The 26156-nt window shown below is 49.7% G+C and overlaps 1 protein-coding gene across 3 annotated transcripts; it reads right to left on the bottom strand.

Annotated features, from left to right (window-relative positions):
• Positions 1–17223: 17223 nt before the first annotated feature.
• On the bottom strand, positions 17224–25405 carry CCDC159 (coiled-coil domain containing 159). Of its 3 annotated transcripts, XM_048487705.1 has the most exons (7): positions 25241–25405; positions 24581–24648; positions 21919–21995; positions 21371–21456; positions 18974–19038; positions 18209–18312; positions 17933–18072 (listed from the first exon to the last, which is right to left on the bottom strand). In XM_048487705.1, exons 1-6 carry the CDS (start codon positions 25357–25359, stop codon positions 18218–18220), a joined length of 510 nt encoding a protein of 169 aa, XP_048343662.1. In that variant the 5' UTR covers positions 25360–25405; the 3' UTR covers positions 17933–18072; positions 18209–18217. The 3 variants fall into 3 exon arrangements, with proteins under 3 accessions (XP_048343661.1, XP_048343663.1, XP_048343662.1); XM_048487704.1 differs by lacking the exon at positions 18209–18312 and having other exon boundaries at positions 17224–18072; XM_048487706.1 differs by lacking the exons at positions 18209–18312; positions 18974–19038 and having other exon boundaries at positions 17224–18072.
• Between the last annotated feature and the right edge of the window lie 751 nt (positions 25406–26156).

A 26156-nucleotide genomic window follows, 5' to 3' on the forward strand; every position in this document is an offset into this window, starting at 1 on the left:
TATTCTCATTTTATCACTTTTAACTGTATTTTTTTAAAAAATATACTATACCAGTACACTAAACCAAATTGGTTCATTATTATTTGGCACAGGGAGCAGGTTGAGTCTGGATAGCTGGGTAGCCATTTCCCGCTGGCCCCTTCTGAGGGACTTCTCTGGACTGGCGTTAGTTCACTGATGCTTCAACCTGTTTCAGTGCATTCGTGATTGGGGGTGGGATCTCATATTGTTCGAATTTTACTCCACTTTTGAGCGCTGAATTGACATTTGAAATGTAACTACACCTCCGGGTGGGACCGGGGGCTGTCAGTCCACATGCTAAACTCTCCTGGTGGTGTCCCCCCCCCCCCCACACACACCCAGCCATCAGTGCCTCTGAGCGTGGCGTGCTGTTTCTGTGTCAAAACAAGACTTGGTTCCATGCACAGAAATTGCTCTCTCAGCTGCCTGAGTTGAGCAAATCCTGGCTGCTTGCTCGGGGGGATAAGATGTCCCGGACACTGGAAAGGGGAGGCTTCTCTGCTCCAAGATGTGCTGAGCTTTCTTTCCTGCAATGCCCCTGGGTCCTGGCTGCTGCAAGAGGGTAACCGAATCCTCCGAAGCACTGCTGACTCATCCATCTGCTTGGCTCCCCCCACCCCCCACCCACCCCTGCTTTGCTCCAGCTCCCTCCGGCCTCACTGTGGTTTCAGGCTTCCCAGCTGTGAGGGTTTTTTTTTTTAAAAAAAGTTTCCAGTGTTTTGTCTTCTGGAAGAGGGAAGACAGCCAGAAGAGCAAAAGGGGACATGATGTGCCAACTAACACCCTCAGCTTCCTTGAGATGAGCGGGCAGCCGCTCTCCTGCCACACCCCAAAGTGGGCTGCAAGAGAGGACCAAGGGTGCACCTCTGTCCAGCAAGGAAATGCAGCTGCTGGCCAGCTGTGTCAGGAGGTTGTGGGCTCTCTGACAGCCTTCAGTGGTGGCTTTTCTCCTGCCAGATGAAAGCCCAGGAAGCGATGCTGTCAGCGATACCCTACCTCCCCCCCCCCCCGCCACCAGAGGCAGGTACCCCCTACCTGGTCAAACTCTGTTGTAATTCTTCACACTCAGGGGATGCTGGTCTTCCAGAGATGCCATCGGACACTGTCCATATCAGGACTTCCACTGAAAGGGGTTTCAGGGAGGAGTAGAGAAAGTACACTGGTCACCTACCAAGTCCTGGACAGAGACCACCACAATGGAGGGATGGGGCCTTCTCTCAAGTCAAGCTTGGAGACCCCCACTCAGACGCTGCGGCCTGCCTGCTTCTGCCTCCACACCGATGACACCCCCCCCCATGCCTCTATCGTCCATCACATTCATGCACATCTGGTCACACATCTGGCCGAAAGGCGCCTCGCTCAACAGCAGCCGCTGGGCCACGCCCACCCCTGCAGATGTGCAAATGCGCTGCAGCTCTCCCAGCGGAGGGTTCCTTTCCCACCGGGCGCCCCGGGGGTCAGCCACGGGCTCACGCACAAAGGGGGTGGGTGGCCTCTTCTCCCCCCACGCTGCATGTCTTAGGGCTAGATCAGGGGTCTGCAACCTGCGGCTCTCCAGAGGTTCATGAACTACAATTCCCATCAGCCCCTGCCAGCATGGCCAATTGGCCATCCTGACAGGGGCTGATGGGAATCGTAGTTCATGAATATCTGGAGAGCCGCAGGTTGCAGACCCCTGGGCTAGATAGAAGAAAGGGCAGCCCCGCCGCGTCCCATCCGACCGGCAAGAAGAGCCCGGCAGCTGAGCCAGCAGCCCCACACCACGAGCGCAGGCGACGGTGGGGGGGGGGCATGCTTCGGGGGTCCACCCGCCAACCCGTCCGGCCGCCACGCCCTCCCCTGCTGCCACGCGCCTGGGTCTCCAGAGGTCACCCGGCCAGAGAACAGCCTCCCCTGCCCCCCCCCCGCCCCTCCCTCCTTTGGTCCAGCCATTCCTGCATCCCTCTGGCGGGCGCTACCTGCTCCGGGCGGGATGCGCGACGACGGGCCAGGCGAGGCGAGGCGAGGGCCGGCCAGACAAACCCCCCGCCCCCCGCCACCGCTGCGGAGAGAGCCTGGGCGGCACCGCGCCCACGTGGCCGCCTTCACCCCGCCGGCGCCGCAGCGGCCACAAGCCCCGCCCCGCCTCGTGGCCCTCCCGCCGCCCCCCCGGAAATGCCACGGGGCGGTGGGGGCGCAGGCTGTCCTCCCCCGGGGGCGGGAAGCGAGCGGAGTTGGCATGGTCGGAGGCCCCGGAAGGCGAAGGGGTTGGCGAAGATAGCCCTTCAGAAGAGGCAGCCTCCTCCCTGGCCCCTTCTGTTCCAACACACACACACACACACACACACACACAGATATGCAGCACCCTTTCAAACTTGTCAGCACCGCCTCCTGGGCTACGGAGGTCCCTGAGAGGAACTCTTCCCCCACCCCTCACCTGGACCCTTTAACCCACTGGTGTCAAACTCGCGGCCCTCCAGATGTTATGGACTACAGTTCCCATCATCCCCTGCCAGCATGATGCTGGCAGGGGAAGATGGGAACTGTAGTCCATAACATCTGGAGGGCCGCGAGTTTGACACCTATGCTTTAACCCTCTGATTGGGCACACATTGGCACATATGCCTGGCACATGAACCCCCTCCCCCGGCCTCGCTCGCTAAGATTTGCCCAGGTAGTCCAGCCTGAATTGAAAGAGTTGGGGATGCCTATAACTCAACCTGCAATCCAGGTGCATTTCCCCGCCCCCCGGACTCCACCCTGGGGAATGGCAGACTCAAAAGTGAATCTAGGGTGGGGCAAGCCAGGGCTCATGCTCGTGCTGCTTGGGGGCAGGGCAGAATTGCCCAAGGTTTGTGGCGGGTGGGTGGGGGAGCACAGTTCATGGGTGGGCTTGGCCAGGTCTAGCTTTTAAACTGCAGGCTCTGCCTGGAAGGCCACACTTTAATGTTGGACCCCTTTCCCCCCATGACCAAAAGCCACTCTCCCCCACTACAACAAAAGAATGATTTTTTTTTTGCACCTGGCAGGATGTGGTTAGTGTGTGATCTGTCCTTGGGAGGTGGCCGCCAGCTGCTTCTGGCTTTCTGCCTAGGATGGGGATTTTTGCTTGTAGGTTATCTCTACTTGCCTTTGTGAAACTATGCTTTGTTTATTCTGTATTGGCGGGAATGTGAAATGCCACTGTGTAAAATCTACTATCAGAGGGCTCTCAGACCTCGCATTGCCTGTATCTGACTGCCAGCACAATAAAGAACTGAGAACGGTTACTTTGGCCTGGACTTTGCTAGTTCGTTACATTAGGCGAGGTCACTCTTTTCAGTGTACCTTTTGATTACTGCACAAGGTTACTTGATCTCTCGCCGTGGACTCCCTTCCACAGATCCTGATAAGTTGGGGTCCATTCAACTCTGAATATGAGATTAGGACGGAAGCCCGGAGTGTTGCTTTCCTCGGGTTGCAGGAGCAGGTCGAACAGGCTACCTTGATGGCGACCCGCCGAACCATATCAACAGGTAACATTCCATTGCAACGTGAATCCTATGATGTTGGTGGTGGGGCTGCCATGGAACGCATTTCACCACCCGCCGCTGCATGGACCAAAGCGCACAAGAGGATTCTGAGATGGAAAAAGAAATTAGAGAAGCCAACAAAACAAAAAATGTAGTGGTAATGGGTGATTTCAACCCATCCCCATATAAACTGGAAAATGCATGTTCAGGTCATAGTAAGGAAGAACATTCCTGGATATACTTCTAAATGACTGTGGCTTAGAGCAGATGGTTGTAAGAACCAACCAGGGAGAGGTAGTCTAGATCTAATTCTATGTGGGACCCAGGACACAATTGAAATCGGTGTTGTTCGGCCGATAGAACAGCGACCACAATTCTGTCGAATTCAGTATCTCTGCATGTGAACAAGTGGCGACTACTAATGTAGCTACATTTGCCTTCAGAAGGAAATTTCTCAAAGATGAGGGGGGATGATGTAAGAGGAAGCTGAAAGGGAAAATCAAGAGGGTCAAAACTGTCCAAGAAAAGTACAGTTATAAAAGCTCAGCTGGAATGTGTTCACTTGAATTAGGAAAGGCAGCGCCCAGTCAAAAAAAAAGCCACCATGGTTAACCAGGAGGTTGAGGAAATTATTAGGAAAAAAATATGTCTTTTAGAAAATGGAAGTCAACTTAACTGCAGAGAACACAAATGATGGCAAAGAAGCAAGTTAGCTGTAAAGGGGTAAAAGAGTTATGAGAATGCATGGCTGCGAACATCAAGACCAGCAACAAACAGTTCTTCAAGTACATCAAAGCAGGAGCCAGCTGAGGCGGTAGGCCCAGTAGATGTGAAGGAACTGGAACATTGCTACAAAAGATGACAGAGAGATTGCAGAGAGCTGAATGAATTATTTGCATCTGTCTTCACTTGGAAGGGGAGGTGAGGAAAATTCCCTGCGCTGAACCAGGCTTCTTGGAGGTGAGATGAGGGAGGAACTAGTGAAGATAGTGGTAGCAGACAAGGGAAGAAGTTCTGGCAGCCATTGATAAACTAAATGCTACCAAATCCCTGGCCCAGATTGCATTCATCAAGAGTTCTTAAGGAGCTCAAGCATGAAATTGCTGATGTTCTCCCTTTAAATATGCAACATCCCTGAAATCCCAGCCTCCATCCTGAAGACTGGAAGGTGGCCAATGTCACACCAATCTTTAAGAAAGGTCTAGGGACCCAGGAAATTACAGGCCAGTCAGTTTGACATCTGTTCCTGGTAAATTAGTAGAATCTATAGGATCCGTATTGGGACCAGTGCTCTTTAACTCATTCATAAATGACCTGGAAGTAGAGTGCAGGTAGTGTAGTGGCCCAGGATTTGCAGATGATACCAAATTATGTAGGGTGGTAGGAACCACAAAGGATTCTGCGAAAATCCAAGCTGGACCTTGATAAATTAGGTGAGTGGGCTAGAAATGGCAAATGCAGTTCAATGTAGCAAAATGTAAAAGTGATGCACATAGGGCAAAATCCAAACTACATACCGCTACAGGGGTCAGTGCTATCAGTCACCACGACCAGGAAAGGGATTTGGCGATGTAGTTGATAGTTCCAGCAGAGATGTCAACTCAATGCATAGCAGCATGAAAAAAAGGCAAACTCTATGCTGGGATCATTAGGAAGAGTTGATAATAAAACTGCAAGTTGTCATGCCCATACCTCTAAAGCAGTGGTAGGGCCACTTTGGAGTGCTGTGTTCAGTTCTGGTCACCACATCTCAAAAGGATGCTCGAAGAGATAGAAAAAAAGTGCAAGAGAAGGGCAATGAGGATGATTGAAGTTGGAGCACCTTCCTTATGAGGAGGCTGCAGCGTTTGGGACTCTTTAGTTTGGAGAGGAGACGTCTGAGGGGGGATATGATTGAAGTCCATAAAATTATGCATGGGGTAGAAAATGTTGACAGAGAGACATTTCTCTCTCTTTCTCACAATACTAGAACCAGGGGTATTCATTGAAAATGCTGGGGAAGAATTAGGACTAATAAAGGCACTTCTTCACGCCCAGCATGTGTGATTGGTGTTTGGAATATGCTGCCACAGGAGGTGGTGATGGCCACTAACCTGGATAGCTTTAAAAAGGGCTTGGACAGATTTATGGAGAAGTCGATCTATGGCTACCAATCTTGATCCTCCTTGATCTGAGATTGCAAATGCCTTAGCTTGAACCAGGTGCTCAGGAGCAGCAGCAGCAGAAGGCCATTGCTTTCACATCCTGCATGTGAGCTCCCAAAGGCACCTGGTGGGCCACTGCGAGTAGCAGAATGCTGGATTAGATGGACTCTGGTCTGATCCAGCAGGCTAGTTCTTATGTTCTTATGTTCTTATCATTAAAGATAAAATTATTAAACATGTAGAAAAGCAAGACCTGCTGAGGAAGAGTCAGAATAGCTTTTGCAGAGGCAAGTCCTGTCTTACAAACTTGCTAGAGCTCTTTGAGGGTGTAAACAGGCATGTGGATAAGGGGAACCAGTGGACATTGTCTACTTAGTTCAAAAGGCTTTGACAAAGTTCCTCACAGAAACTGTTACAGAAAGCACTGTAATGAGAGGAATAAGAGGGAAGTCCTCCTATGGATTAAAAACTGGTTGAGGAACAGGAAACAAAGGGTGGGTATAAATGGGAAGTTCTCACAATGGAGAGATGTGAGTGGTGTCCCCAAAAGGATCCGTTTGGGACCAGTGCTCTTTAACCTATTCACCAAATGACCTGGAAGTAGTTTGCGGATGATACAAGTATGTGGGATGGTGGAGCCACAAGGATTGCGAAAAGGCTCAAACAGACCTTGATAAATTAGGTGAGTGGGCTAGAAATGGCAAATGCAGTTCAATGTAGCAAAATGCAAAGTGATGCACAAAGGGGCAAAATCCAAACTTCACATACAGCTACAAGGGTCAGTGCTAGCAGTCTACAGACCAGGAAAGGGATTTAGGCGTCTTAGTTGATAGTTCCATAGAATGTCAACTCTCAATGCATGGCAACTGTGAAAAGGCAAACTCTATGCTGGGGATAATTAGAAAGGAGTTGATAATAAAGCTGCAAAAGATTGTCATGCCCTTATATAAAAGCAGTGAGTGCGACCACACTTGGAGTACTGTGTTCAGTTCTGGTCGCCACATCTCAAAAAGGATATCGATGAGATAGAAAAAGTGCAGAGAAGGGCAACAAGGATGTTTGAAGGATTGGAGCACCTTCCTTATGAGGAGAGGCTGCAGCGTTTGGGACTCTTTAGTTTGGAGAGGAGACGTCTGAGGGGGGATATGATTGAAGTCTATAAAATTATGCATGGGGTAGAAAATGTTGACAGAGATAATTTTTTCTCTCTTTCTCACAATACTAGAATTGTAATGAAGGCCAACAACCAGCTAAAGATCTGCCAGCTGTGAAATCAACAACAACAACAACAATTGTGTGTTATTTGTTGTTGTTATTAGGCTCACAACTGCCAGATCTTTAAGCTGGTTGTTAACCTTCATAATTAATATTAATGAATATAATAATAATAATAATAATTATTATATAAATAATTGAAAAAGAACACAAGAAGCTCACTACATACTGTGATTTGATAATCGAGCTTCAGCGTCTATGGCACAAACCAGCTGAGGTCGTCCCAGTGGTAATCGGCATGCTGGGCGCCATCCCAAAAACACTAGGGCAGCACTTAAAACATCTTCAAATTGACAAAATTAATATTTGTCAAATTCAGAAGGCAGCCCTGCTGGGATCTGCACAAATACTACGCCGATACATTACAACTTCCTAGGCCTCTGGGTGAGGCTTGAATTGTAATGAAGGCCAACAACCAGCTAAAGATCTGGCAGCTGTGAAATCTACTACAACAACAACAACAACAACAACAACAACAACAACAACAACAACAACAACAACAACAACAATAATAATAATAATAATAATAATAATAAGAAGAAGAAGAAGAAGAAGAAGAAGAAGAAGAAGAAGAAGGCGGCTCGATTTGTAATGAAGGCCAACAACCAGCTAAAGATCTGGCAGCTGTGAAATCTACCATAATAATAAATACACAAGCGAGTTGCTCTATGAGTCTGGGCTTTCTATGATATCAAGGTTATGCTGGTAGGGCACTCAGAAATGTCCCCCCTTTTGAACTACGTCTTGCCTAGGTATCAGAGGCTAATGGGCTGTGGTGCCCTGGAGGAAAGTTCCTCTATGAGAAACAGGCTTGTCAGAGGCATGATCAAGAGTGAGTTTGCAAACTGCGAGGCTTGGGGGAGGGGCTACTCTGGATTGAATCATGGTGCGCATTAGGTGGTGACCTTGCCCTGGTGTTGGTGATCCCTCTGCACATGTGTGGCTTCTGTTGACAAGGCCCGGGTTTTCCCTGCCTTTCACATGACAGTCAATGCACTATGCATTGCATACCCCTGTAGGGTATACAATATACCCCTGTAGAAAAATCGCTATGCATGCCTTCCAGGCCCTGGCTCACATCTCCCCTGCTGTTTCTTCTTCCCCTCCCCCCTAGAAACAGCTGCCAAAAATGTTTTTAATGCAACAAGACACCATTTTCTGGCATGCGCCTGGTCATAACCACATCCCCATCTGGACACAAGTGTCTGCTCACCGGAGAGTCCTGACTGCCACTCCAGGAGGCATCACCTCCAAGTCAATCTGTGCTTGTTCCGGCCCGGGCAGAGCTCCAGGCCTTTCTCCATTGTTCTGTTCAGTTCAGGTTGGAGCAGCTGCCTAGTGAATAATTCATTTGTTCCAAGGCAGGATGAACAAGAGAAAGGAGCTCCAGTTACTTCAGGCCTGCTCCCAGTTCCTTGTGGAAGAGGGAAAGAAGGTGGGGTAGACACACATCTGCAGAGGCTGGGAATATCTTCATGGACAGGATCATCCTGCTGGCCAGCTGCTCTGCTGAAAATGGGGAAGGAGGGCAACTGCCCTTCTCCCTTTTTTTTTTTTTGCAGGGATGTTGTGCATTTCCCAGAGCCGGGTGGTTTGTGGCCATGTCATCCTCTTCCAGCCAAAGGAACTGGGCACAAACAGTTGTTCAGAGAGGAGTGACTGGACCCAAAACCTCCCTAGAGACACAGCAGTAGGTCAAGGGATTCTGTCTCAGACCCAGGAGGCTAAAACTGCCATTTTAATCAGCCTTGTTAATAAAACCGGAAGAAAGATTCCCCAGGGGGAAACAAGAATCAAACCTCTGATATAGTCCAAGGAAAGAGCTCTGCTTGGTACCTCACAACCTAATAAGAGCCTTAGAGTGGGAAAAGGCTACCTGAAGAGTTTGGATTTATATCCCCCCTTTCTTTCCTGTAGGAGACTCAAAGGGGCTGACAATCTCCTTGCCCTTCCCCCTCACAACAAACACCCTGTGAAGTAGGTGGGGCTGAGAGAGCTCTGAGAAGCCGTGACTAGCCCAAGGTCACCCAGCTGGTGTGTGTGGGAGTGTACAGGCTAATCTGAATTCCCCAGATAAGCCTCCACAGCTCAGGCGGCAGAGCTGGGAATCAAACCCGGTTCCTCCAGATTAGATACACGAGCTCTTAACCTCCTACGCCACTGCTGCTCCTGGGCCATCTAGCCAACCCCCTGCTCAGTGCGGGATCAGCCGCCCTACAGCTTCTGAATGTACACAGCCTCCACGATGGGCAACTTCAGAAAAGATCAGCGCGTTGCACGTCAGACCGCATTTATACAATTTAATAAATATCATATAAATAAGCAATATTAACTCTCAGTTTGCATGACTTACAGTAATATGCATATCAATGGGTATCAACTCAACCAATAATAAACTGCAAAGTCTCACAGTGCTGGCGGGTCATCACCCTGCTCTGGCACAAATGGAAAGTCCAGTCCCAAACCTCATAAGAGTCCTGTAAGTAACACAATAGTTGTTTTTGCCTTGCAGACTAACGCCATCAAGGATCAAAAATTCAGCAACAGAACGGGCTTGCGTAACCTCCGTTTTCGCAACTTCATCAGATTGAAAATGATGGGGGGAAGAATTAGAACTAATTAAAGGAAACACTTCTTCACACAACGTGTGATTGGTGTTTGGAATATGCTGCCACAGGAGGTAGTCATGGCCACTAACCTGGATAGCTTTAAAAGGGGCTTGGACAGATTTATGGAGGAGAAGTCGATTTATGGCTACCAATCTTGATCCTCTTTGATCTGAGATTGCAAATGCCTTAACAGACCAGGTGCTCGGGAGCAACAGCCGCAGAAGGCCATTGCTTTCACATCCTGCATGTGAGCTCCCAATGGCACCTGGTGGGCTACTGCGAGTAGCAGAGAGCTGGACTAGATGGACTCTGGTCTGATCCAGCTGGCTTATTCTTATGTTCTTAGTGTGATGTCCTCTTTACCAGTGTAATTTCCTTTTTGCTGTGCAATGGATTCTATAATTTATATGCAAAATGCAAACATCCTAATTACTGTTATCATGAGCTTGTCAAGTTAGACAATTTGACATCTCATATTAATATACACCACGTAACTACAAAATGTACACATTCCTCCAAACGATATCCAAACTTCAGAAAACCCCTGGCCCTGGAGAAGGGTGGGTGGGTAGGCAGGCAAGAAAGAAAGAAAGAAAGAAAGAAAGAAAGAAAGAAAGAAAGAAAGAAAGAAAGAAAGAAAGAAAGAAAGAAAGAAAGAAAGAAAGAAAGAAAGAAAGAAAGAAAGAAAGAAAGAAAGAAAGAAAGAAAGAAAGAAAGAAGTGGAGGGTGCAAATCAGATCCCATGGGAAGAGATTTCCTTCCACTAGACTGAATCCTGTAACTCCCTTCTGCCACGCTGGGCTGAGCCCAGTGATGTACTTCTGTTAGATCTTCCCCCAATGGAGAATAATTTCCCACATAGAAACAAGCTTCCTGTCATGGAGAAAAGTCTTTCTTAATCAAAGGAAGTCCTCCTTTGTTTGGAGAAGACACGCACATGTGGCATCATCATAGGCATGATTGGACGTGAGTCCTAAGATTCAACCTGGCAAGCAAGCCTCAAAAGTCAGAACCAGCACCTCAAGTGAACTAAAACACCACAGGTTACCAAGGAGCACCTTAGGACACTGTCTCTGGAAAGCTAAACTCGGTCCATATTGTCCATTTCTTTACTGAAATATAGACACACACACACCCTCAGCCAAATCCAAAGTGTTGAACAAGAAGCACAGTTTCTTGCAGACTGAGTGCCAAACTAATGTGACCCCCCCCACACACACATTTTGCTGCCAATGAGGAAACTTTAGTTGCCTATCAATCAAGGATCCATTACCCTCCCAATCTGCAATTTGACCAGGAGACAGGGAATTCCCTAGAATTTCATCGGATGGGGAATGCCATTACACCAGGAAATGTGTTTGCCATTGAAACCAGTGAGAGGGAATGCCAAATTAAACATATTAAACATGTTAGAAGTGATGATGATGAAGAAGAAGAGTTTGGATTTATATCCTCCCTTTCTCTCCTGCAGGAGACTCAAAGGGGCTTACAATCTCCTTGCCCTTCCCCCCTCACAACAAACACCCTGTGAGGTAGCTCCGAGAAGCTGTGACTAGCCCAAGGTCACCCAGCTGGCGTGTGTGGGAGTGCACAGGCTAATCTGAATTCCCCAGATAAGCCTCCACAGCTCAAGCGGCAGAGCTGGGAATCAAACCCGGTTCCTCCAGATTAGATACACGAGCTCTTAACCTCCTACGTCACTGCTGCTCCTACGCCACTGCTGTATGATCAAACATACTATTTTCATTCAGCCAATTAAACATATTAAACAACTTTAAAAGCACTATTTTAAAAAATGATCAGTTTTACAGATGCAATGTGAAACAATTTTTGCACAGTCCTAAGAATTTCCAGCCTGCTTTGAAGGGACCTGGCTCCAGGTAGAAATACCTAGATTGATTTTTTGGCAGGCAACAGGATGAGAATCAGGAATCAAAGAGAAAGCCGACAATATCATTCATGGCTGCTAAATTTGGAAACGCGATCAGGAGGTTAAAAAGCGAGTATAAAGAGAGACTGAGAGAAGACTCAGGCTGATTTAAGTAGAGCAGAAAATCCCTCTTTGAAGCATAAATAATGACTGAAAGGTTTAAGCATATATTTAGCTGCCCTTGAGTGCGAAATCAGTCCGTGGGGTTTTTTAAAGGGTAGAACCACATCCTTGACAGCAAGGCAAAGATTTGGCTGTTCTCCTGGAACAGCTTCAAGAAAGCACCAGGTATTTGACAGTTGCTGGGGATAAGAAAAGTCTCTGCCCGGATGAGCCGTAGTACCTTGTTTAAGAGAACAGGGCTTGGGCATCTGGAAGAAGATTGTAGAACACTGCAAGGCTCAGAGGTGAGGGTTGCAACCACAGCGAAAGGGCTGTGAAATAAAAGCATCATGTGGAAACCAGAGATGTCGTTTGGGATTTCAGTAAGGAGCAGGGACATATAGATTTTTTATGGGGGGGGTTCGGGGAAGGGTCACGCCCCCACCCACACCACCCAAAGCCCCACCCCTACCCTCAGTGCTTATAAAAGCAACTCTCCGAGGCCAGGGGCGGCAGACTCCCCTCCCCCCCGCTGGGCTCCCAGCCAGCAGTCCCTTCTGCCCTCCACTTTGGCCAGAGGCGTAGCTGGGGAAAATGGAGCCTGGTTCAAAATCTGAGTTTTGCACCCCCGCCCCCCCAATGGATGGCCGCTGTGATGCTGGAATCCACCCCCAAACAGCACCACTTTCAATGGTGTTTAAACGAGGGAGCCCAGATTCTCCTTTTAAATCCACCTAGAAGGGAGAATCTGGGGTCCCCAGTTAAAACAACATTGAAAGTGATGCTGTTTTGGGGTGGATTATCCCCCACCCTGAAACAGCATCACTTTCAATGTTTAAACTGGGGACCTCAGATTCTCCCTTTAAATCCATGCCGAAGGGGGCGGATTCGAAAGGAGAATCTGGAAAAATTTGAGGGGTGCCTGCTGTCAGGGGTGCATCGAAAGAAAGTTAGTAGGGCACTCAAAAATTTTGTAGGTCTTTTTTTAGGAGACCCTCTGCTTATACTCACTCAAAGCTTGAGGAAGTTTGGTTCATGGGGGCCAAAGTTATAAACCCTCAAATGTGTAGCCCTCATCTCCTATTAGCTTCCATTGGAAATAATGGGGGATGGGGCACCCCTTTTGGGAGTCCATAACTTTGGATCCCCTGAACCAAACCTCACCAAACCTGGGTGATATCATCAAGAGAGTCTCCCAACAAATCCCTGAAATTGTGGTGCTTCTAGCCTGAAACCAGCGCCCCCTGCTGGCCAAAAATAAAAAACCACTAAAAATACAAAAAAACACAAACGGGGGGCGAGCTTCGGACATGTAATGGGGGGTTGAACCCGAGAACCCCCCCTTACCTACATCCTTGGCTAAGGAGGAGGACAGGGACTTTAGATACACCTCAGTTTATATTCCTAAAAAAAAGTAGTCAGCACACTTCAATGAGAGAGTGTTAAGCAAATGTCCTTGTGAATTCCACATGGTGCACCGTCCACTTCGTCTGAAATTATTAGGTCTTGAACCTTAAGCCAATAAGGTATTGATCAGTAGTGTTCTTATGTTTATTGACAAGGCATCAAAGCACCAAAGATTGGCAAAGCCAGTTCTGACAAACCTGGCCTTTGCCATCCCCTTTATCCGATTGCAAGAAGTTGTGAAAAACAGTCCCGAGCTGAGGTGCCCCAAGGTCAGCGGCAGATAGTAAGAGAAAGCCACCTGACTTCCTGCCCCCATGAGACAACGGATGCAACTGTTTCCCATGGGACCAGGATGTCAGGGGAAGCCTAGTTATACAAAGCGTGTGAAGCCATAAAGTAAAGATCAAGGAAGGAATGCTCCAAATGGCAGTGGTAACATATAGCAGGCTGATTACATATATCTTTTAGCAGCATTGATTTGTTTTAAGCAGTTACACTGAGTTCAGAATGCATCTCAATCACATAGATACGATCCCCCTGACAGAAATGTGATGAGCAAAAATACCCTTCCCTGTCACATAGTGGAAAAGAGGAGAGACCCCCATGCTTGTGACTCAAATGATAGCTGCAAATGAGTCTGCAGCAGCAAACGTAAAACAGGAGCCCAGCAGCCCAGAAGGACTAAAACAATTTACCCCAGAAGGTGGTTTCTGGACACCTGGCTGGGCTTATCGGTCTATTCATTTGAAGCACGAGGACAAGTGTGCAGGTCATTGGGCTTCTGCTGTGAGAGGGTGCTGACGTGTCCACCATTTGGCTGTACCACAGGTTGGGTTCATGGTGGGGTGGAAATTGTTGAAGTCCTAATGGAATCTCCGGAGAGCTTCCTTTTGATGTGTCCATAGGACTAAAGCAGGGGTCTTCAAACTATGGCCCCCCAGATGTTCATGAACTACAATTCCCATCAGCCTTGCCACTTGGCCATGCTGGCAGGAGCTGATGGGAATTGTAGTCCATGAACATCTGGAGGGCCATAGTTTGAAGACCCCTGGACTAAAGCATCAGCAGTACATCTCAGCGATTAGAAAAGTGTTAACAGATAGCAACTACGAAACTGTGGAAGGCTTTCTTGGCCAGAGTCAACTGGCTGTTGTGGGTTTTCTGGGCTGTTTGGCCGTGGTCTGGTAGTCTTGGTTCCTAATATTTTGCCCACACTATGGCTGGCACCTTCAGAGACATGTCATGGTAAGATCTGCCACAGAGAGAAACACAGGAACTGACTCTGTCAGGCCAGAAAATATTTGCCTATGATGATGCCACACGTGCATGTCTTTGGTTATGCCCCTAATCTTAAGGGACAAGTTGTTACCGAAGCTGAAATAGTTGTGGGTAAGCCCTACGGGGGAGGGCAGCATACAAACTTAATCTTCTTCTATATATATAAAAATCTAACCGTGTGTTTGTCCCTGATGGTCTCCCTCAGAAGCTGCTGGACGGATTGCCTCCAAATTTTCACAGGACATCCCTCCCTGCTGCTGGCAGGTACTCGGACCTTCAAACCGCCGGAAGTGCATAGCATACCTGGTTTGTGGTAAACGCCTTTTTCCTGGGCGCATTCAGGCTATGAAGCTGCCTCTGGTTTAACTGTCACCCTTAGAATGTTCGTGCAGCCTGTCTGTCTGTGGCCTGAGGGCTTAGGATGTTCGCGCAGATGGGCAGAGATGAGCAGTGGAAACAGTAAATAGGTAATACTGTTAGGTAATAATGAGTGGAAGTGAAACACACACACACTTTGTCGTGTCAGCCATCAGGTGGGGTCCCCCCCTCACACGCTATAGGTAACTTTCACCTCTGTGCCTCACCCACCTCGCTACCACACAACACACATCCAGCTCTAACCTCACCCACCTCACTCTGCCCTCCTTCACACCCAACCACCACCTACCCACTTCCTCACCTATATTCACGGCACAGCCTCTCTTTACTAAAAGCGAGTTGGAGTTTCTGCCTTTTCTTCTAAGAAATTCCGCGGGTGGGGCTTAACCAACACTACCTGTCTCAGCTTCTTTGCACTTGGCCCTTTTAATGAACCCAGGGAGCTGGCCTCGGATCCGGAGTGCCTCACCACCCTGCCTCTGCTGCCTGGACTGGGATAGCCTCCTTGCCCCAGTTCTTGCCACTACCAAGCCAGGACTGTGCGGCTCTTCAACCAGCCTCATGGACAGCAGGATTCGTGACTCTGACAGTTCCGTTGTGGAATGGGAAGGGTTACCTTTATACCTAAAAAAACAAAGACAGCACCTGTATATAACGCATGTGCATTGGAAAAGAGAAAGAGGGATTCCACTTGATCACCCCAAAAGGCTAAGTGCGCTGGGAATCATTGGACCTTGAATGGGCATCTTGTGTGGGTTGCTGGACTGTGATGTGAGAAGGACAATTGCTTACAGCAAACGCGTGGCTGGGGCCCACTAGTCTATATATATACAAAAATCTAACAGTGTGTTTGTCCCCTGATGGTCTCCCCTCAGAAGCTGCTGGGATCTGATTGCCTCCAAATTTCACACATGGACATCCTCCCTGCTGCTGGCAGGTACTCGGACCTTCAAACCGCCGGAAGTGGCATACCTGAGCCAGGGTAAAACGCCTTTTTCCTGGCACCACCAGGCCATGAAGCTGCCTCTGTTTAACTGTCACCCTTAGGGGAATAGTTCTTTGTGCAGCCTGTCTGTCTGTGGCCTGAGGGCTTAGGATGTTCAAGCGAGATGGGTGGTAGAGATTAGTAGGAAAACAGTAAATAGGGTAATACAATTTGGTAGGTAATATGAGTAGAAGTGGGACACACATACACATCTGCCGTGGTGAGATCGTCAGGTGGGGGTTCCCCCCCTCACATGCAGGTGCAACTTTCACCTCTGTGCCCACCGCACTGCCACCACACACACACATCCAGCTCATCCTTCACACACCTCCTCACTCTGCCCTCCCTCACATCCAAAACAATTCCACTCTACCCACTTTCCCCTTCCATATTTGCCACAGCTCTCTTTTACTAAAAGCGAAGTTGGAGTTTGCCTTTTTCTTCTAAGAAAATCATGGGGTGGGGGGCTTAACCTACACTACCTGCTCCGCTTCTTTTGCACTTGGCCCTTTACGAACCCAGGGAGCTGGCCTCGATCTGAGTGCCTCACCACCCTGCCTCTGCTGGGACTGTGCATGGCAACCAGCCTCATGGACAGCAGGATTCACACTCTGGACAGCTCTGTTGTGGAATGGGAAGGGTTACCTTATACTAAAAAACAAGACAGCACCATATAACGATGTGCGTTGAAAAGGGAAAGAGGGATTCCATTTGACCACCCCAAAAGGCTATGCTGGGGATCATTGGACCTGAATGGACATCTGTGTGGGTTGCGGACTGTGATGAGAAGGACAATTGCCACAGCAACGCGTGGCTGGGCCCGCTAGTCTATATATACAAAAATCTAACAGTGTGTTTGTCCCTGATGGTCTCCCTCAGAAGCTGCTGGACGGATTGCCTCCAAATTTTCACAGGACATCCCTCCCTGCTGCTGGCAGGTACTCGGACCTTCAAACCGCCAAAAGTGCATACCTGAGCCAGGTAAAACGTCTTTTTCCTGGCACACCAGGCCATGAAGCTGCCTCTGTTTAACTGTCACCCTTAGAATGTTCGTGCAGCCTGTCTGTCTATGGCCTGAGGGCTTGGTATGAGGGCTTAGGATGTTCGCGCACACAACACACATCCAGCTCAACCTCACACACCTCACTCTGCCCTCCCTCACATCCAACCACCACTTACCCACTTCCTCACCCATATTCGCCACAGCTCTCTTTTACTAAAAGCGAGTTGGAGTTTGCCTTTTTCCTTCTAAGAAGTGCAATCTAAGGGTGGGTAGGCAAACCTACAATTACCTGCCTCATTTCTTTGCACTTGGGTCCTCCACGAACCCCAGGGAGTTGGTTTTCGATCTGAGTGCCCTCATCACCCTGCCTCTGGAAGCTGCCTGGGACTGGGACAGCCTGCTTGCCCCAGTTCTGCCTTACCCAAGCCAGGACTGTGCGTGTCAACCAGCCTCATGGACAGTGGGATTCACACTCTGGACAGTTCCGTTGTGGAATGGGAAGGGTTTCCTTATACTATAAAAACAAGACAGCACCATATAACGATGTGCATTGAAAAGGGAAAGAGGGATTCCATTTGACCACCCCAAAAGGCTATGCTGGGGATCATTGGACCTGCATGGACATCTGTGTGGGTTGCGGACTGTGATGAGAAGGACAATTGCCACAGCAACGCGTGGCCGGGCCCCGCTAGTAAATAATAATAATAATAATGTGGCACCACTTGGTAGCCAGGTCTCCTGTGGTATCATCCCTTTGGCTGTATTTAGGACTGAAGTGCAGAGAAGAACTCAGTTCCTGAACCATCTGATTCATGCTGGGAAGGCAAGGGAAGAAAGCCACCTGTCAGTGTTAGCTCTGAAGCCCCGAAGACAAGCAAAGGATGTTTTATATGCAAAGCAGTTCTGTGATGACAGCAGGCAGGACTGGATCTGACAGCAGTCTCTTCATGGAGCGGGGAGGTGAGATTCCAAGGAGCAGATTTGCAGAGCCCCATCATCTGGGAAAGGAGGGGGGGGGATAACTCAAAACACTCTCCTTTGCTGAAAAATGAGTTTGTGTTCCACCTTTCCAACGTTCCCCACACGGTAACAAACAAAGTGCCACACGTTTCATCTTGTGCAAAGGGCACAGTGCAGAGAGTCGGCTTCAGAGCAGCTGCTGGAGGCTGGCTGTGGCTAAGCCCGGGGTCTGCAACCTGCGGCTCTCCAGATGTTCATGAACTACAATTCCCATCAGCTCCTGTCAGCATGGCTAAGCAGAGCCCTCTTTGGCAACAGAGGTGGGGCCAAATGGGGGAGAGAAGAAAGGGGTGGATGTTCCCAGGACAGGGAAGAGGCAAACAGGGTCAAGGAGGTCCAGAGGAGTTGAGTTTAATTCCATCTGTGCTGCCTGTGTAGCTTGAGTCCAAACGCGGGCTCTCATTTCCTCCCTGGTCTTTTGTCCAACGCCTGAAGAGAAAGGAGAGGCGGGATGAGATTTTCTCCTGACAGGCCTTGTGGGGGTGGGGGTGGGGGTGGGGAGTCTGACTGTGCACCTCAGGTGCCATTCCAGACAGAGAGAGGAGCAGGGCACCCCGGGGCTCACCTCTCCCAGCTAGGAGTTGCCACGATGCTGATGGAGTGCTGAGTCGGACATGAAAGAGACAGGGGAGCTGGCCTTCGGGTGGGGGTGGGGGTGACTCCTTTGTTCTGTGGAAGAGCCAAAAGACATTTCTCCAGAAGTGGCCAAGTCAGTGGTGGGATCCAAAAATTTTAGTAACAGGTTCCCATGGTGGTGGGATTCAAACTGTGGCGTAGCGCCAATGGGGATGGGCGGGGCACGACGGGGGTGAGGTCGGGCATTCCTGGGCAAGGCTGTGGCAAGGACGCAGCTGCTGCGCCGGTCCTTGGGCGGGAAACGAATGCACGCAGGCGCAGGCTGCCAGGCATGCCGGTGCACCTCCTGCTAGGCTGCTTCAAGTTCTGCGCGCTACTGCTGAGAGGAGGGGCATAACTAAGGCAAAAATCACGTGGCAAAATCACCAATTAGTAACCCCCTCTCGGCACACACAAATAATTAGTAACCTACTCTCGGGAACCTGTGAGAACCTGCTGGATCCCACCTCTGGGCCAAGTCCCTTCCTGGGGACCTCAGCTCCAACCAAGCAAAGCTGGGAGCCTTGAGGCCAGACGCCTGCAGGTGGGTGGTGAGGATAAAATGGAGCAACTTGCAGCTGCAGACTCAACTCCAAGCCAGCCCTGCAGACCACAACCAGAACAGAAGGTGGGCATGCCCAAGTGGGGGAAGGAGCCACCTGGATCCAGGTCCGGGGAGGGGAGGGGGCCCCCCAGCCTTGGTAACCTCACTCACTTCTCATTCTTGGCCCGCTCTTCTCGCTCCTGATGCTGTAACTGCTGAGGGACTTGCAGTGCGTACTGTGTGAAAAGCAAACAGGAAGAGCAGCTCCTGAGAATTCCCAGCTTTTGAGGTCACCCTTTGAGGGAAAACACAGCCCACCTCGTTGTTGTTGGCTGGCCCAGCCTAGCCCAGTCTTGGAAACTATGCATAGATGGGAGAGCACCACATTATTCTTGACTGTCCGAGATATGTGGGCATTAGGAATTTCTCTCCCAGGCTGGCCCTAGACAAATCTGAACAGGACTCTGACTGTTCTGTTGTGGAGCTTCTGTTAAACAACACAGATGTCATGCTCTTGGAAAAAGTAGCAAAATTTCTTTTACAAGTGACAGAACTTTCTAAGTAACGTATACTGCTATATAGTCTTCCTGTCTGCGCTTTGAATGTACTCTTGATTTGTATTTCAAAAATGTCTGGCAATGCTCTAGAACCTATTTTTAAATGCCAAATAAAGGTTATTGTTGTTGTTGATGGGAGAGCACTAAGTAGAGTGGCAACACTGAGGCAGGCAATGGCAACGGATCTTGGAATGTCTCACTTTGCAAACCCCATGAGGGGCTGCTGTAAGACAGGTGTGTGACTTGACCGCACTTTCCACCACTAAACTGCTTTCACCTACATTAGGGGATTCCCAAAGTGGGTGATGCTATCTCCCCCACCCCCCCAGGGGTGGTAGAAACATCAAAGGGGGCGGCAACTGATTTTGAGGTGGTAGTGTGGTGGCGGCGCAGGGATTCCTGGGTCAGCTGGCAAGAAAAAAGTCTTGTTCTTCCATCCTGGACGTGCCGGGGCTCAGTTTCTGGCACGGCGTAATTGGCCACTGCATGATTGGCATGTCTGACACAAACTGGGCAGGCCCACTCTCACACGGCAGCCGTGCCGGTCTGCAGTAGAACACCTAGATTCAGGTCCTGGAGCACATTAGAGATCCACCGGACTTTTGCACTTATGAGCTTCTGGGATTCACAGCTCCCCTCATCAGATACCTTTGTAGGATGCTTGTGATGTTGAGAGTTGTGACTCCTGGAAGCTCATAACTGCAAAAGCCTTGTTGGTCTCTAAGGTGCTCCCGGGTTCAAGCCTAGTTCTGCAAGCATCCGTTGGGTTTCTGAACCCTGGGAGCTCCCCTTTCGGGCCTGTTACTCAGACCTTGGGCCGCATTCTGCGCCACAACCTCAGACAGAGATCCACCTCATTGCATGGAAGATAGTTTCCACCAAAGGCCATCATGGCCATTTTTTGCTTTGATCTGCTACAAGTAGGGAACATGAGGTCCTCTCAGACAGACATTGAATCAAAACACAACATTTTCTGATACCTGCATTTTGGGTTGGTTCCATTCAGTGGCGTATCTGCCTAGGGATGGGGGGTACTCTCTGTCCCTGGGTGCCTCGTCATCTTCAGGCGCCCTTGGCCCCGCCCGTGTCATTATCAATGTGGGCGGTGCCAAGGAAGCCTGAGGACACCGTCCCCCAAGCCTCGCCCCCACTCCTTGCTCCCAGCTGGCAGTCCCTTCTGCCCTCCCCTCTGGCTCCATCCTCAGCTCCTTTGCTTTTAAAAGCAAAGGAGCCTTGGGCTTTTTTGGTGTCACCCCTCAGAGAGTGCCACCCACCCACAAGCTCTTCTCGGCACATGCTCAGTTCCCACCTCCGTGTCCCCCTCTGTTGATGTCTCTGGGTCCTAGTTCTTTGCCTTTCTGCTGGAACATAAGAACATAAGAACAAGCCAGCTGGATCAGACCAGAGTCCATCTAGTCCAGCACTCTGCTACTCGCAGTGGCCCACCAGGTGCCTTTGGGAGCTCACATGAAGGTGAAAGCAATGGCCTTCTGCTGCTGCTGCTCCCGAGCACCTGGTCTGCTAAGGCATTTGCAATCTGAGATCAAGGAGGGTCAAGATGGGTAGCCATAAATCGACTTCTCCTCCATAAATCTGTCCAAGCCCCTTTTAAAGCTATCCAGGTTAGTGGCCATCACCACCTCCTGTGGCAGCATATTCCAAACACCAATCACACGTTGTGTGAAGAAGTGTTTCCTTTTATTAGTCCTAATTCTTCCCACCAGCATTTTCAATGTATGCCCCCTGGTTCTAGTATTGTGAGAAAGAGAGAAAAATTTCTCTGTGTCAACATTTTCTACCCCATGCATAATTGCATAGACTTCAATCATATCCCCCCCTCAGACGTCTCTTCTCCAAACTAAAGAGTCCCAAACGCTGCAGCCTCTCCTCATAAGGAAGGTGCTCCAGTCCCTCAATCATCAAACGCCTGTGGCTCATAACCCCAAGGAAGCTCAGAGCAAGAGCAAGGAAGCAAGGAAGGAGCCAGCTGTGCTAAAAGGGCTGTTCTTACCAGACATCGTCATTCCCTTTGTTGTTCCCCGGCTTGTGGTCCACAGTCTCTGATGCATCCCCTCTGTTCCTCAGCTGGGCCAGGAACTGGGGACAAGAAGGGACACAGGTGAATCTACTGGGCAGCAGGCAGGCAACTGGGAAGTGCTTTGCTTCGGAAAGGACGGTGAATTTCCCCAGCAGTTTCTGCCCCTGTACTGGTCCATGGATTCCCCAATCATGCATCAGCCTGCACCAGGCAGCCATGCAACCAGCATGCCCCTCTTCCCCTGTGGAACCACAACCACAGAGGTAGCTCTTAATCCTCCATCATCCTTATGCACCCTCCATAGGTTAAGGGTCTCACAGTTGCTACCTGCCCTGCAGCACTACGCATCTCCAGGAGATAGAAGGACAAGAGGCCCAAGTGTACGGATTCCCTGCATTTCAAAAGGCCCACCAGTGGGATTACCTTTTTCAGCCAGTCAGTGCCTCAGGAGGAGAGTCACTGGGCCCCAACGTCTGGGCCACCGGTTCGATTGCAGAACTGTTCCAAACTGAGCTGCTCACCTTTGTGCACCTCACTTGGTTCTCCCGCAACTTCTTGATGTTAACCAGGTTCCTGGTGATGTCCACCTCCTGGTCCTCTGGGATAGGAAGCCATAAACACACCGAGTCACAGTCTCTCCTCCCACTGAAAGCTGCCTCCCTTTTGGGGCAACAGGAACTCGAGAACACCCCCTGCTGTCAGGCCTGGCTCTGCTGGAGCCTGGCATCATGGGGCTGGAATCAAGGTCACACGCAGTGGCGTAGCGCCAACGGGGCGGGAGGGCACAACACCCTGGGAGCGACAGAGGCATGGCCGGACCGTGAAGGGGGCATGGCAGGGGCATTCCGGGGTAGGGTGTGTGGCGCCGTGGCAGGAGCACAGGGCACCTGAATGCCCCGGGCTCAGTTTCCCCTCACTCAGCCCCTGGTCACACCTGGCCCTACTGTTATCTGTGGCCAGAGGGCCTCTTTACCCTGTCTCTTTGTTGCTTGTTTGTAACTAGTTGAAGTATGCTACCTTCCCCCCATCGCCCATTTCCTGGTGATGGGAGGAAGACTGTTGTGGCCTTGGGCAACTCCTCATAACAATACTACTTTCACACTGCTTTCACACTTATCTCAAGAGGGCCACTGTGGGAATTGATGAGAGGGGGGATTTCTGAATGGGCCCTATTCCACCGTTTGATAACAAAACCTAGGTGCAAAGCCTTGAGTGTCAGCTCCAACTTTCCACAGTCTAAATCTTGACACAGTTCAATAAAGCTTTGGAAATATTCCTAAGTCTCAATGATTGACTGGAGTAGCAGATCCTTATACCCGCTTTCCCAGACCGGTTCACTCGCTTATGCCCAATGGAGGCCTGAAGGCCTCTTGAGCTTTCTCTGGGCAGAGGAATGAGCCAGTATGGCCCGTGGGTGGGGCTGGACTCTCACAAAACCCCAAGAGGTGGGCCTGGCTTTGCTTGCTAAAGGTTGCATTCAAGTGAGTTGGGGTGTGTGGCTGAGGGCCCCCCTGGGGCCCTCCTTCAAGCACCTCCCCAGCTCTGTTTCTTTTTTTTTCCTCAAATCACATTTCCCAAGCAGTTCTGCAGACTCTTGCAATATATGGAGATTAAGCAAAAACAGACTATGCCAGTTACAATTTCATGCCAGTTATAACAACTGGTCCACACAAGTCAAAATTCCCATCAACATTTTTATCCACGCCTTCCCATGCCCCATTTGTGCTGCTTTTCCAACCCTGTCCTGCATGCACACATAGGCCCAAGTCTCAGTCTCACAACTGAAGGCACATACACACCCACCCACTCTAGACAAAACACAGATAGCAGGAGACACAGTTATTAACCAGGTTCCTCAAAGATGAAGGAAAACACATTTACCAGATCTTCCACAAAACCAGTGGAAAGCAGAGAGATCTGTGCCACTTTAATCAAGGAATAACGGATAAGAAAAGAAGAAGAGTTTGGATTTATATCCCCCCTTTCTTTCCTGTAGGAGACTCAAAGGGGCTGACAATCTCCTTGCCCTTCCCCCCTCACAACAAACACCCTGTGAGGTAGGTGGGGCTGAGAGAGCTCCGAAAAGCTGTGACTAGCCCAAGGTCACCCATCTGAATTCCCCAGACAATCCTCCACAGCTCAGGCGCCAGAGCGGGGAATCAAACCTGGTTCCTCCAGATTAGAATGCACCTGCTCTTAACCAACTATGCCAACTACCAACTAGGCAAATAGAAGGAAGAAAAGACCTTTTGGGTTTTGGCTTCAACTGTTGGCACATTTCCCCCCAGCAAAACTTGATAAAATATATAGACTAGAACGGGAATAAAAAATCAAAAACTGTACTAAAACTATAGCAAGAGTCAAATTTGATGAGAAATGCCCTAATTCATACTAGCAGCCTGGGCAAGCTTCCTCTGAAGTTTTAAAGAACATCTGGACAGTCAGGGAATCTCTAGCATGGCTTAAAAGGACTTCACTGGGGAAATTCTGTCCTGGAAGGCATGGGAAGAGATCCTTCCCTCCCTATTTGCCCAGGCTCACCCCAACTCACGAGTATGTTTTGGAACGCGGCCTGGGACCTTCGTGCCTTCGGGACTGTCTTACCCCATACGTCCCTACACAGCCTCTACGTTCATCAGAGGCCAATTTGCTGGTGGTCCCTGGCCCCTCGATGATGTGGCTGGCCTCTACCCGGGCCAGGGCCTTTACAGCTCTGGCCCCGGCCTGGTGGAACACCTTACCACCAACTATCCACTGGTTCCACCCCTGCGGGATCTTGAGAGTTCCTGCAGGGCCTGTAAGACCGTACAATTGTTCCTAACCTGGCTTTGGGAGGGGGCGCTGATGAGCCTTTCCCTTCCTTCCCCTTTACACTCTGGGTCTTAATACTTATGGGGGCCCTCCGCTCTCTTATCTTGTTTCCTTCCAGGGTGGGTTTATGAAGTTTTATGCTGGACGCCAATGTAATTTTGTTAATTTGTTGTTTTAATGGGGTTTTAATGTAATTGTTGTTTTATTGTGCTGTTCACCGCCCAGAGCCCTTCGGGGGAGGGGCGGTATATAAAATTAATTATAAACAAACAAACAAACAAACAAACAAACTCGTGAATTGGGAAAGTTTTCCTAGGGAAAGTTGGGGAAAATACAAACAATGCTAAGAAAGCAACCATGGCAACAACATACTCAGTTTCTGGTAGATGAGCCGCATTTCAGCTTGCACGTCTTCCAGCTCTTCCCAAAGGAATTTCTTGCTATCCAGAGCAGTTGGGAGAAGAAGTGCCAGGCGAGGGGCTTCAGACACCAGTGCAAAAGAACCCCCCCACCCCGCCTTGCTCTGCTGCACCCACGAGGACTGCAGGCAGAGATTTGGCTTCGGGTCTTTAGAGACCAATTTGTGTCCGGAGTGGATCCAGAAGCCCAGGACTGCCTCTCCGCCCATTACCAGCAAGGACAGGCGTCCTGTGACCTCCGCAGATGAAGAAGAAGAAGAGTTTGGATTTATATCCCCCTTTTCTCTCCTGCAGGAGACTCAAAGGGGCTTACAATCTCCTTGCCCTTCCCCCCTCACAACAAACACCCTGTCAGGTAGGTGGGGCTGAGAGAGCTCCGAGAAGCTGTGACTAGGCCAAGGTCCCCCAGCTGGCGTGTGTGGGAGCGCACAGGCAAATCTGAATTCCCCAGATAAGCCTCCACAGCTCAGGCGGCAGAGCAGGGAATAGAACCCGGTTCCTCCAGATTAGATACATGAGCTCTTAACCTTCTATGCCACTGCTACGTCAGATGCTATGAGAACAGCTCTGATACTTAGTGCCTGTCCTTTGCATCCTCCCTTTTGTCTCTCACCTCTCAAGGACCTCTTGAGACAAGTTCTCCATGGAGGTTTGCTTCTGGTTCATGGATCCATGCAACCTTTCCACCTCTGCCACCACAGCTTTCCAAAGGTCCTGGGTCCACTTCTGCATCAGGCCTTCCAACGCTCTCCCGTTAGATGCGCAGGAAAAGTTTAACTCCTCTGGACCAGGAAGGATAAACAGATGGTAATGGAGGACGGTTCACCGAAAGAAGAAGAAGAGTTGGATTTATATCCCACCCTTTCTCTCCTGTAAGGAGGCTCAAAGGAGCTTACAAACTCCTTTCCCTTCCCCCCCTCACAACACCCTGTCAGGTAGGTGGGGCAGAGAGAGCTCCAAAGAACTGTGACTAGCCCAAGGTCACCCAGCTGACATGTGTGAATTCCCCAGATAAGCCTCCATGGCTCAAGCAGCAGAATGGGGAATCAAGCCCGGTTCTCCAGGTTAGAGTGCACCTGCTCTTAACCACTACGTCACTGCTGCTCTTGGGCTGCAGGCGAAACACAGCTGGCACCAATTCCTGGCAAGTCGACTGCCCAAGTACAGAAAGCAGCAGTCTGAGAGTCTTGGTTTTCGCTTGTAAATGGTTTTGTGGCTCAGGATAAGCTCAAAATGTCTGGGACTGGGAGAGAGAGAGGGCTTCACAGCTCTTTGCTCCAATATGATTAGAAGCACAACAGTTTTTGGACAAATACATGAATTTGGTCTTTCTTTGCGCAACATTCCAATGGTTCCTTTTAACAGTCCATGCCTCTGATAAGGTTGTCATGCCCCTAGAGCCGTGGTGGCGAACCTTTGGCACTCCAGATGTTATGGACTACAATTCCCATCAGCCCCTGCCAGCATGGCCAATTGGCCATGCTGGAAGGGGCTGATGGGAATTGTAGTTCATAACATCTGGAGTGCCA

The sequence above is a fragment of the Sphaerodactylus townsendi genome, linkage group LG03 (genome assembly GCF_021028975.2).
Source record: "Sphaerodactylus townsendi isolate TG3544 linkage group LG03, MPM_Stown_v2.3, whole genome shotgun sequence".
Taxonomy (NCBI): Eukaryota; Metazoa; Chordata; class Lepidosauria; order Squamata; family Sphaerodactylidae; genus Sphaerodactylus; species Sphaerodactylus townsendi.